The sequence below is a fragment of the Taudactylus pleione genome, unplaced genomic scaffold (assembly GCF_031769625.1).
Source record: "Taudactylus pleione unplaced genomic scaffold, aTauple2 ptg000040l, whole genome shotgun sequence".
NCBI lineage: Eukaryota > Metazoa > Chordata > Amphibia > Anura > Myobatrachidae > Taudactylus > Taudactylus pleione.
This window is the reverse complement of record NW_028284442.1, coordinates 27,869,266-27,882,444: the sequence shown is the minus strand read 5'-3', so window position 1 is coordinate 27,882,444 and position 13,179 is coordinate 27,869,266. Positions and strand designations below refer to the sequence as shown.

Below are 13,179 nucleotides of genomic sequence, written 5' to 3'. Positions count from 1 at the left end.
TCACCTTCTAGCTATCATTTCATAACATGCACTAGATAAATGATAGGTAGAATTTAATTGGTTGCCTAGGGAAACTTCTTCACTTATCCTCTTTAGAAGATTTTGATACATCTCCCCATAATGGTTGTAATTAGTCTACTTGGCTGGATCAGTAATTATCCTACCTATTTCCAGAGACAGAAATCCAGAAAACATGAACTGTTGAGGGAGCATGAGGACTGGATGTGGGAAACACTGGTGTAGAAGATACTAACTACTGGAAACACTGATGCCTTCGGTAGCTGCTGTAACCACAAATAATCAGTTCTACCAAGGATTACACGAGGACTGGTTTAAGAGATATAGGACACAATGTTTAATCTATAATTTATTTAATCGAGAACAGCAACAATCCAATATGTTCTGGTGTATTTATTGTATGGTCTCTGCTCATCACCAGTATACAATCTAGCATGTGTGATTGGTGACCTGGTCCCATTCATCAATACATTTGACATGAGGAAGAGAAATTGCATAGAATACAAAGCAAATGTTTCCTAATCTGTGCCATTAAACCTCACATGACCTGTGAAAACTAGAGATGAGCAGTTCGGCATCTAATTGGCCATCTGACTCTCACGTGTTTTGGATAGCCAATGGGATAAATCTGAACTAATCCAAACTTGTGATCATTTGGTGTTAAGAACCGAATAAAACCGAACCCGCACATCTCTAGTGAAAACACAACTCTTTCTATTCCTGACTTTTCATCAGAAGCTGACAATCAGTAGCTCTGGGACTACAATTCCATCATTGTACTTCTAGTTAGTTCTTTACCGCTAGCTGAAGAGTGGACAGGCTATGCAGGTACTCACATCCTTACAGTTGGCACACCCTATTATGTTGGATAATTGCCTATCTATAGTCAGCATATTTTACAATAACACATAAACAGCTCTTGTTCCCCTCCCCTCAGGGGATTTTGTGTTGGCTCCTTCAGGAAGACTTTGGTCTCAGCATAGAGCATACTACCATGAAGGTAGGGGTTGGTTTGGTTATGCTAGTTGACAGTGATCCAATGTAATGTCTTTGGTGTGGCATTGGGTTATGGAGGCAATAGGGGATTGCACTTGCCAGCTCCCGTTTAAATGTAATAAAGCATAGATGCTCAGCTCCTTATTCCTGAAACCTGAGCTCATTGCGGTAAAGCACTGTAACAGCATTTAACCTCTACTGATCCAGAGGCTTGCTGCTCTTGTTTCAAGAAACAGTTAACAACGTGCCCTAATGGGCATCAAGTGGTATAATGACTAAGGCACAATAGTCTCCAAACACCACGGTGGATGCAAGGGACCTCATTTCTTCAATATAATACAAAAATATTCATATAATACACTGTGCAGAAAGCACAAATCAGTATTCCCACATCACACAAGCTCTTTCATCATACATCCAAACATTTGGTGCTTTTGCCTCAAAAAAGTGTGGGCAAGGAAGATTGGGGAAATCGTGACTGGAGAGGGAAGCTTCTGGGAACATACACCCACAGCTGATGTCTACAGTATGTACTGAGTGTGGGCAGACCTGAGGCAATTCACAGCGCCCCCTTCCCACCTGCAGCTCACACCCTCTGCACAGTGTCATACACTTAGGTACTAGGCACATTAAACTTATTTTTGGTATTTTTGGTTCTGCTCACATCAGGATCAAAGTGCTACAATGTAGAACATCAGGAGTGTCTCTTTGGCACACATTAGATACCAGTTGCTTGACTTCCAGTGACAGTAAATTGGGGATGATTAGCTCATGACTTGGAATGCTTTGTTGTGGCTCAGTGAAGGCGTTAAGATTGAATAGCACACTGGCTACTGAGTCATTATTATTCTTTAGAAATGTTATAAGAAGTTTTCCGTATATACTTGGCACTGAATAATATATATATTTTTTAAGTAGAAAACCATTTAAAAATTGCTGGCAATTTGGGCTACCGAGATGCATAGGGTTAATAAAAAATGTTCAGACACATAATGTCCAGGGACAAGCAGAATAAGTGCATTATGTTCACATTATCACCCCAATTCATTGTCTCTAGTTTAAGTGTAAGTCAAGGTCAACTTTTACGCATGTTGCGCTAGAAGTGGCATTCTTTGTTAGGCGTCTGCTCTGTGTTAACTAGAACATCTGGCACCCTAGCTTCACATAATTTCAGGGCATTTTATATTGCATAGTTACGTCTGGGAAATACTGATTTCTGCATCTGATTGTCCTCGCAATACAAAAAAACTCCATGAAAACAATAATATACACAAATGCCCACCATTCATGAAACAATAAGCAGCAACTCTCCCTGCTACCTTTGGGCAGAAGAAAGGTTGAGTACATGGTGGAGGGATATATATATGGACTCACTTCTCCTGTGGAATAGTGCACCAGGGCCTTTGCACAAGTCCCTCTGAAAGTGCTTTGCCAAAGTGCGCTTGTCCTCCTGGTCACCCAGGGATTCACTTGTTCAGTTTGTCTTTGGCTTTCATCTGGTAGAGGCCCAGGATGTACAGTGGAGTGAAGAATTTGCAAATTGGGCTCTATGGTCATATAATGTCTGTATAGTCCCTGGTGGATCTCATGTTTTTGGTTCAGATGCTGTTAGGGTGAAGAGAACCGGTCAATGATTCTGCTATCGCTGCCCAGGTGCTGACTCTGGGACAATACCTCAGCTGCTTTGTCTTGGGTTAGACCCAAGTGCTCTGCAGTGAATTTGGCCAAAGGGTAAAGGCTTTCTATAGTTTTGGGGTCATTGAGGAAGTGTGAGGTGTGGGAAAGGATTTCAGCGGCTTTCTCTTGCTTCAAGCCCAGGTGATCTGCAGTGAATTTGGCCATGGCATAGACGCTGTCAGAAAAGTCCAGCTTGGGCTTCCCATCTGGTCCAGTGCTGTGCATCTTCATGTGGCTAATGAGGTTTCTCTGCTGAGCAAACTTACCCCCGCACACCTGGCACTCATAGGGCTTTTCGCCAGAATGGATTCTCATGTGCTCTGTTAGACGGTATTGACGGGTGAAGCGCATGCCGCAAGCATCACAAGCAAATGGTTTGAGGCCTAGGTGGCTTCTCATGTGACGTGTCATCGTGCCCCTCTGGGTGAACTTCTTCCCGCAAATGCTACATGGGTAAGGGCGAGTGAGCCAATGAGTCTTCTCATGCTGCCGAAGGGTGGCTGGGTCTTTGTAGGATTTATCGCAGGATGAGCACCGATAGGGTCGGATGATATCTCCCAAACTTTGGCTAGACTTGTCTAGGAAGGGAACTGGTGGGTCCATGCTATCCTTGTGGTACAGCTCCTCCTCATTGTGTGCTTCCACGTGGGCATTGAGTTGCTCACTGCTAGGAAATCCTTTCCCACAAGGGATGCAGACATATAGATTGTCTCCATAGCTCTCAGGCTCATATGGATGGTTGCAATGGTATCTCTCTAGGTTGGCAGAGGGAGATGGGTCCCCGCTGCTCCCAGTGTCTTCGCTGGTACTTTTATCATCATCTGGCTCATTACTCTCGAAGCTGGGATATCTGGGCTGCTGAGATAAAGGAGAACTCTCACCTTTCTCCTCTCTGTCCAAGTCTTTTTCTCTGTCACTTTCATCCACATAGTTCCCCATTGGCTCAGGCTTCATCCATTCAAACATCAGATCCCTATGGGCAATACTGGAAATATTGTTTCTAAATTGCTCTGGGTGTGGAAGTGGTGATGTGCCACTATTGTCCAGCTTCTGGTAGGCATCCCTTTGGCCTTTATAGGAGCTAGAGTTAGTAAGGACACTGGCACTTACTGGAGGGCTGTCCTTTCTTCCAGGAATAGAGGGCTCTCTACTGTCACCTGCACTGAGTCCATCCGAGAGGTGCTGAGCGGAAGGGCGGCTTGGGCTTTTCTTGGAGAGATCCAGCCCGCACAATGGAGAGCAATGCCTTTCTGGTGGGCAAAGTCCATGCTGGTGCAACTGATTCCCCTGAGATACTGAAGCATAGAGCTCGCCACAGTGTGTGTTTATGGCATTGACAGGCTCACCTGGTGGTATGTCTACTGGTCTTGGAGTTGAAGAGAAGCATGACTGAATGACAGGGGTTGTTGCTCTTAAACCCCTTCCAAGGCTGCCATAACCTGGGTAGCCAGCTGTCCTTACATGACAGTATTTCCCATTTCTCTTCAGCTTCTTCTTGCATAGGGACACTAGGTCAGAGATCTGGAGGTAGCTGGCAGCTGCCAGCACAGCCCCAAAGAGCTGCTCACTGGTTGGTTCTGCATCTCCAAGTCTCCCTGTATAAATGAAGTCCAGGACAATCCTGAAAATGCTGGGACTGACCATCTCGTGATCTAGGTTGATTAAGTTATCATGAACAACCAATGACTTCAAGTAGACGCTACTAGCAGCTAAAATGTTCTTGTGTGCCCTGAACAGGGCGTTCTGTACCACAATGATCACATCACACAGGAAACCTTTAGTCCGCTGGCTGTTCAGCTGCAGGAGAAGTTGTCTCGAATGACTTGGTACCTCCATAGTATCCAGCATTGTGTTCAATTGTCCACCTTCAGAAACACAGACACATCATGAGTCAGGATTACAAATGGCACAATTGCATTTTAGGTGATAGTGAAATTATTATACAATATAATAGCGCAAAATTATTTAAAATAATAATAATAATTATTATTATTTTTATTATGTGAAAAAAAAAGTTTTTGTGTTTGCATTCTGGCCATATTAATAAAAACCGTCAAGCACCATGATTACCTGCAGTATGGACAAGTCATACTAAACTTGTCTTTGATAAACTGAAACACCACTGCTAGCAATATACAGGCTTAAAAAAGTTTTGTATCTGTTATAAAGCTACAAGTCCAACTGTCCCAGCATTCCCTGCCAAAGGCTGCATGCTGAGATCTGTAGTTCCACAGCAATTGATGAACCACAGGTTGCAGGAATCTCATGTATTTAATCCCAAATTGTTATGGTTGTACGATTGGATGAATAATGTGCATTAAACAGCACCCCAGCCATTGTCTGTAAGCCAGCTTGGGTCTTGTCTGGGTGTATAATCACATCATTTATATTGGCATATTTTTAGCACTGATCTAATTCTCCTAAATGCCTTCTCCCAGCTGCAGTCCTTGTTATCTAGATATCAGTCTCAGCAAGTCGCCTTCACAGCAGAAGAAAGATAATAATGTGATCTATACTGGATAACCCCGAATGGTGGGAGTCCCCATATAGAGTGGAGTTAATGACACTGCCCCTGTCAGTTACACAGCACAGGTCTACAGGCGTCACATCTAGAGCAAGCCATTCTTATTCTAATACAATACAACAACCACAGTGATGGAACAAGACTGAGCTCTGGAAACCTACACAAAGCCACATCGGATCGTTTCATAAAGTCATCTAGAACCGATACACACTACCAAAATATGTCTAAAATATATCCAATAATCCACTTTATTTGCTCTTAGCAGAAAGTCGTCTTAAAATTGATGCATCTCAGGATTCTAAGTATGGAGGTAATAAAAATAGATTGTCTTATTTTTCTTTATTTTATCTTGCAAGCAGTTGCTGTGGAAAGGTGTTAAGATCGGTACAGCGCTGAGTACCTGGCTGGCAGGAGGCACCGTGCAGTATGACAGATATCCTGCTGCTGTCAGTGTGAGGCCGAAGCAGCGGCAGCTCCCAGCCTTTCCTCCTCATCGCGTCTGTGCCACCTGAGCCTCTATACATCCAGCTTTTATTCCCTGCTAATATGGGGATGGGGGTGGCTACAAGCCCTCGTAGGCATTAAGAAAATGACATCACCCTTTCTGCTCCCAGCTGCAAAACCCCATATCAGGAACCATCATTCAGACAGCCATCACCCCCACATCACACCCCCTTCCTATCGTCTGACAGGTGTCCCCGATACAGAGCTGCAACTTCCTCACTGCACCAGGCCCCTCCTCCACCCATATATCTATACAATGTATATATTCATTGCATATACTGTATGTCTATGGATATATGTCACAGGAGTGTCTACACTTTCCTTCTTCCCTTTACACTTTTTTGTTTGTGTGAGTCTATATATATATATAAAATACACCCAATATTTATTAAGCCCTCATGGGGTTTGTTTAGTTGTGTGACTAGAAACATTGCAGTTGTATAATAAAATATGAGACTGGCCCCAGTATTACAAGTGGCATGACATTCTCATGTCATGTCACTTGCACAGCCTGTAAAATCTAGTAGTCAGAGATAATGAGGTGTTAAGAAGTTTAAGAGTTTTTTTTTAAGAGTTGTGGTTCGTTACACTGGGGATGTCGGGATTAATAATTTCTGTCCCTGTCCAAAATGACCAGTCATCTGAGCGCTTTCCCCCAGGACCCACAGACAGCTAGTCCCTTGGCTGGGAGCAATTTGTAAGATCAGCCTCATGTAATCCCCCAGGTTCTCCTGCCTGTAATGAGCTGGGGGTACAGAGAAACGATTTACGGCTCAGAATAAAACCGATTCCTTCTGGGTTATTGATCTGATAAGAAGGTGCAGGAGGGGGACAGTGAGAGGACAGAGGAAACAGGTAGATCAGACTCTGAGTAGGGGGCTTAGTAATAGCAGCTGTCCTTCTTTTAGCCCAGTAACAAACTATAGCGAAGAGAGTTCATATAGTTTATTAATTTTTTTTTAGGACAATATTAATTAGGACAGAAGATCTCTGCCACCAATGTACCCAGCAGAACTAAACGGGATTCGTCAATCATTAGCAGATTGATGCTTTACTAATATTATTACCATGTTCTATAATGGGAAAAATAGCAGGTTGGGTTATTTATTTATTTATGTATTTATTTATTTATGTTACATCTGGTTTAGACCCGCAGATGTCTTTGGAAATGTTTTTGAAACAAATGTCGATTGTATTAACGAAACTATTTAATTTATTTTTTAACGAAAAATTATGTTCTATTGCGCAAGCATATTAATTATTATTGTTATTATTTAATTAGCTCTGCTTTCAATTAAAAATAAAGAAAATAAAACATTTCGTTCCCATGTCAAATTGTACTAATAATAATTATAATTTCAAGAGCTGAAACATTTATTTAAATATTTGAAAATATGAGATTGTAGTAATGTTTAGTAAATGTCAGAGCGAACAATGGGATCAGTGCAATAAATTATCTGGAATTTTATTTTATTGTAGTAAAACACAATTTTGTAGTAAATAGTTGCTGATAAAATAATTGAATAAGTATATACTATGTTTTATATATATATGAGTCAAATTCAAAACTAATGTCTGTAGATACAATAAAATGTGTTCAAACAGATGTGTTTATATATATATATATATATGTCTGTTTGAACAGGTTTCTATTGTACCTATACAGTCATTTGTTTTGTATTTACACACCATTTTTTCCTCTAACAATTGATGCGCAAATGTTGCTGCATGAGATGTACATAAAATGACAGCTATAATGAAAATAAAGATACTTTTGGGAACAGATTATAGAGCAGCCTTCGGCTGGTGATTATGATTTCAGCAAGTGCATAGCGAAAAAAGAAAGGGATTGGAGGAGTTTGTGAGCAATGTTATAGTAACCTCCATGTTACATTTCTGCATCTAGACGGTACCTGCAGCTGTCACAGCATACGTGCAATTAGCTGTATGATCTCTATGACATATTACAGAGGCGCAGGACATTGTATAAGTTATATAATGAAATCAGCCATGGTCCTATTCTTCTCCCTGGTCACAGAATAGGTGACAAACAACAACCTGGTCAATATTGATCATTTCCACAGATGGTTAGCAGATATATTCCTGCACAAGTCCGCACACAGCCTGGGCTAGGGGGGTGCACATCTGCTGTGTAATGGATGTGATGCCGCAGCTTATAGGGTAGGATGTGACAGTCAGATGGGACACATGTCATTTTTAGGAAAGGTGAAAGTGTAAAATCACTAGAAGGCCACCCGCATTAACCCCTTCCATGCACCGCCATAAAGATCCCTACAGCAAGGAAGGATTAAGGGCTGTAATGTAGCAGGGACTGGTGTTATTGGAAGCAGCTGCTGGGCTGGGACTGCCCAAGTTGTACAGAAGCATTATAGAGACAGACAGCTCAGCAGCATACAGCACAGGGTGTAGGTAGGAGCAGATCAGAACAAGTAGGTGAGCTGGACCATTACTTACAGTGAGATCTGTGATGTGGCTGCACTCAGCCGTCTGCAGCGATGTGTGATGTACTGTATCTATCTACTGATAGCTGTCATCACTGCCATACTCCCTAATCACACCTTTCCCTCTCTTCATTAGCAATGCAACAATCTGCCAGACATATATATTATACAGACAAGGATAACGTGTCTACTCTCAAATGAATTGTTTAAATAAGTACATATTTTAGTTGTAAGCGTATTAGCGAAGCTATGTCCCAAATTAGAGTGATTATATAATTCGCTGTTGGTGTCTGCAGCTCCAGCTGTCACCATCGCTGGTCAGACCCCAGGTGCTGTCATGAATCTTGCCCATAGCACTGATTTCCTATCACTACTTCTCTGTTTGCTGAGGCTCCTGATCGCCCTGATTAGAATAAGAAACTTTTTTCCAGTTCTTGAAACTCTCTACTAGATGATGGTCCCTAAATGGTTTCCTGCCCCCCACCCTGTGAGCAGCAGCCCCCCGTTACCTGGTAGCCCAGTGGTGTCCGGGCAGCTGATGTCTGTGTGAGTGACCATCCCCAGGATCTCGCAGGGCGTTGTGAGGATCACTCTCCAGCTGCCAGCCTCCCATCCACCATGCCAGCCTTACTGGGATCCTCTGCCAACCCTCCTTTCCCCCTATTAATTTGTAAAATGGCACAGGCTCCCTCTGCCTAATTCGTGCTGGGCCCTGCTGCACCGGTTTCCTCTGATTTTATTTGAGCAATTTCCTCTGCTATTTTGGGTTGTGCTCAGGCAATAATGTTGGGGAGATAAAGGACTCTCTATGTGAGCTGAGGCTGTTAGCGCCCCATGTGATGTGTAGCTATATTAAACTACAAGGTAAAATCCAGGGCAGGAACTTCGAGTGACCCCAACTTGAACTTCACACACATCGAAACTTCTTCTTAAAGAGACAGTCGCCCTTATTTCCCCCAGCAGACCTGTCTGTCCCTCCACACGAGTGTCAGTACTCTGTGCCTATACAGGGCTCACAGCACAGAGCCCCCCGGAGACCCCCACTCAATCATGGATAACTCAGCAGAGGATGTGCCGGTCACTTCAGAGGAGGAATCCTCCCCTAAGGCTGCATGCAGCGTTGTCTTCACATAGCAGCACCGAGTATTTCCAAAGAATCACTTATATATGCATATAATTCTCACTGATCATTCTATTCTAGGTTAGGTTACATATAAATAAATAACACCCGGAATAGTCCCGTGTATTCTCACTATACAATAACAATCATTGCTATACAAAGCGCAACACAAGCAGTAACATTTGTAAAACACAGCACATATACCTCTATGACTATGGCGGCAAGGATCAGTGGTGCTGTACCTGTGCATACATCTCAATGGCTAAGGTGGCAGGGATCAGAGCTAGTCCTGTGTATACATCTAGCGCTATGGTGGCAAGCATCAGTGCTATTCCTGTGCATACATCTCTATGACTGTGGTGGCAGCGATGACTTCTGTTCCCCTGTGCATACATTTCTAGCGCTATGGTGGCAGGGGTCAGTGCTGTCCCTGTGCATACATCTCTAGCGCTATGGTGGCAAGGGTCAGTGCTGTCCCTGTGCATACATTCATAGCTCTATGGTGGCAGGGATCAGTACCGTCCCAACCCTGTGTTACATTACTAGCGCTATGGTGGCAGGGATCAGTGCTGTCCCTGTGCATACATTTCTAGCGCTATGGTGGCAAGGGTCAGTGCTGTCCCTGTGCATACATCTCTAGCGCATTGATGACAGGGATCAGTACTGTCCCTGTGGATAGATCTCTACGATTACTGTGACAGAGCTCAGTGCTGTCTCTTCTCATACATTTCTCTGACTATGTTGCAGGGATCAGTGCTGTCCCTCTGCATACATCTCTATGGTGGCAGGGTTCAGTGCTGTCCCTGTGCATATAGCGGAAGCATGGTGCTGTTAGTGACTCGGAAACCACTACAGATCTCATTAAGATAATGGAGCACTGTGATCCAATGTGCTGCTGCAGTCTACTGTCACCTAAGAGAGGAGGTGCCACCTCCTGGTCCTTTCTGCGGATACTTGCTTCCTAAGGTGCACTGTTATTCCAGTAACTGAACTGTGATTACTCAGGCAGGTATAAGCTGATGAGACATACCTTGGGGATCTTCTCTGAAACCCATTCCCCGATAGAGGTGTTCCCAGGATGGTGTTCTCCTGGTCAGTCTTCCCCTGCTCCTCTTCTTCTGCCTCTCTGCTGCTGGTACTTGCAGGGCTCTGCTGTCAGACACACAGCTCTCCGCTGCGCTGCTGTCCTCCTTCCCCTGCTCTCATACTGCCCCCTTGTGGCCAACACCGCGAGCTACTCTGTCTTATCACATACCCAGGACAACCAGCACTGCCCTGCTGATGGGTGTCAGAGGCTGAGCCGGGTACATTATGTCCAGACTCTCTCTCCGAAACTTCAGTCAAGGGGGCAACAATGTTTTTATTATTATCCTTTATTTCTATGGTGCCACAAGTGTTCTGCAGCGCCTTATAAAGTACATAAACAATGTGACAAGCGACTTACAGTACAATACAATATAGGACAAGGACATGGATAATATACATTGCTACATAAGTGACCATAATACCTAGATATGCTACAGAGCGTAAGCAACCAAGTGTTAGGTGCCCTGGTGGGGGGGTAAGAAGTGGGTGAAAGTAAAGTAAGGAGAAGCACAAGAGGGTAGAGGCCCTGCTCGTAAGAGCTTACATTCTAAAGGGGAGGGGCAGACAAACAGGTGTGACACAGATGGGGTAAACAGGGAGGAAGGAGCATGTTGCAGCAAATTAGAATGGGAGCTGGAAGGCTTAGCTGAAGTAGTGGGTCTTGAAGGATTGCAACTACAACAGTCTAAAGACACTGGCCAATACATCAGCTGCAGAGACAGGAGTTCACACACAGCTCAAAAGATTGAGGGTGTTTAAGAGTGTGTGTGATAGCTTTAGTAGTTGCACATGTTGGGGCATATTCAAATACCCGCGGGACCTCTCCCGCGAGTAATTGATGGGTGAAAGTCCCGCGGCGCGGGGTAAAGCTATTCAATAGAATAGCTTTTTCCCCGCGTCCAAAAAACAGGACTTCCATGAGAGAACACACTGATTCCGCGAGAACTGCGGAATCAGTGTGTTAATATTGCTCGCGCGAGGCCGAATAGGGCGGCCTCACGCCGATTTTACCTCACACCTACATGAGGTGCGAGGTAAAATCAAACAGAGGGGACTCGCGCGCGGGGTCTCAGGGACACCCGTGCGTGGAATCCCCGCTAATTGAATCCCATCAAGCACGGGTAAACCCCGCGGCTAATTGAATATGCCCCTTTGTGTATGTATATATATATATATATATTAGCTTTAATTATTGCTACAATCCATACTATGTACACACATACACACATACACACACTGTGTTTAGAGATAGATAAATAAAGATATATTTAATTTGAAATAGACTATAGCAGAGTAAAATGCTAGCTGTCCACACCCAGGCATTACTAGTATGGAGTCAGTCTCGCTAGCCCCATATATGTGCATAGAGCCATAGAGATATTGTCAGCTAGATGTTCTCTAATGATGTTGTTATTTCAAATAACTTTTTAACTAAACAGTGGTGAAATTGGTTTGTGAACAGGATGACTTCAGACCGACTAGAAGAAGGGGGAGAAGGGCAGAGAGATAGAGGCGGCCTTTGGATAGACTCCGTGAAGCCCTCGAGTTGAATTCCAGCTGTTCATCTTTCCATTCCCCAAACCACAAAACGATGTGCCAACTTCATTTGTCAGATTATCCCAGCTCGGAATTACAGGGAGAGGATCAGGGGATCCAGCTTGCTGCAATTTAGCTGCCTGACTTTTAATTAATTCAAAATTTGTATTCAATTAGGAGCCCTCGGAGGTGGATATGCAACCCAGGATGAACTTTATATAATATCCCATCTCCAGAGAACACATAATTAAATGCAATAGTTTGAATGAAACACATTTACAGGGATGAAGTCCAATATTGAATGAAGGTTCACCTCTGCTTCCACACATCGCTGTAATAAAGCCAGGTGACGGTAGGAGGATCCTGACAACATATGGTCTATTATTAGCAACTATATAGAAAATATCTTATCCAGCGATTATACACATACACCATAAAGTCATTGCCTGTGTTTGGCATAAGATAGGACAATTCTTTCCCCACAAGTCACTATTTGATATAGCTATGTTCTTGTAAAATAATGTTAACAAAGGCTTTTCCATTTGAATTGCTGGTAATCTTTATATACTCACAGAGATGACTGGGAAATTAGAGCCTGCCAGGATTCGAGGTAATATAGGAGGCAATAGAGAATTTTAAGTAGCTCTTAGTGGGTGAGTCAGAGTTGCACCAAAGTCTGCTTGGTGGATGGTTCTTGCGATTTTTAGCAACTGCGCATGTGTCGGAGCTGAGAGCACGCATCTACGGACGATTCAGCCATATGCACGTCAGTCACATCTCACTTGCAGCTGAATGAATGAAACATACAGTAGTGGCACTGCAGTATCAGACAGGATGGCAGTTTAATAAACTATACAACCCTATAGAATGTTTTAATTAATCAAGAACTAGTAGTCTAAAAGCAGGGCGGTAGAGAGCAGTGCCTCTAAAATCAGCTGTGCCCGTAATAGCCTAAAAGCAGGGTCAGGGAAAGAGCAATCAGTGCAATCGCTGCGCTCCATCCTGCACAGGCAGAGGGGACTGCTGCTGCTGCTATGCGGCAGCAACCCCCCTACACCCACCGTAGTATGTGCTGGGCTAGGGAGACACTGAGAGCAGGGGCATTTCTAGAGAGGAGGGGGCCAGTGTGCAGTCTCCGACACGGGCCCCCTCCTCTCCGCCCAATGGCCGGCAGCGCACTGAGCTGTGCGCGGCCAGCACTGGAGTTATAGACTGTACTGCGCATACGCAAACGATGGGAAAATGGCTGCCGCGGC

The 13,179-nt window shown here is 43.9% G+C and overlaps 1 protein-coding gene across 4 annotated transcripts; it reads right to left on the bottom strand.

Moving 5' to 3' along the window:
• Positions 1–331: 331 nt before the first annotated feature.
• HIC1 (HIC ZBTB transcriptional repressor 1) lies at positions 332–10,434 on the bottom strand. 4 transcript variants are annotated; one of them, XM_088454983.1, is made up of 2 exons: positions 10,332–10,434; positions 332–4,556 (listed from the first exon to the last, which is right to left on the bottom strand). In XM_088454983.1, exons 1-2 carry the CDS (start codon positions 10,354–10,356, stop codon positions 2,623–2,625), a joined length of 1,959 nt encoding a protein of 652 aa, XP_088311109.1. In that variant the 5' UTR covers positions 10,357–10,434; the 3' UTR covers positions 332–2,622. The 4 variants fall into 4 exon arrangements, with proteins under 4 accessions (XP_088311109.1, XP_088311091.1, XP_088311100.1 ...); XM_088454965.1 differs by lacking the exon at positions 10,332–10,434 and adding an exon at positions 8,691–9,017; XM_088454974.1 differs by lacking the exon at positions 10,332–10,434 and adding an exon at positions 8,195–8,272.
• Positions 10,435–13,179: the final 2,745 nt, after the last annotated feature.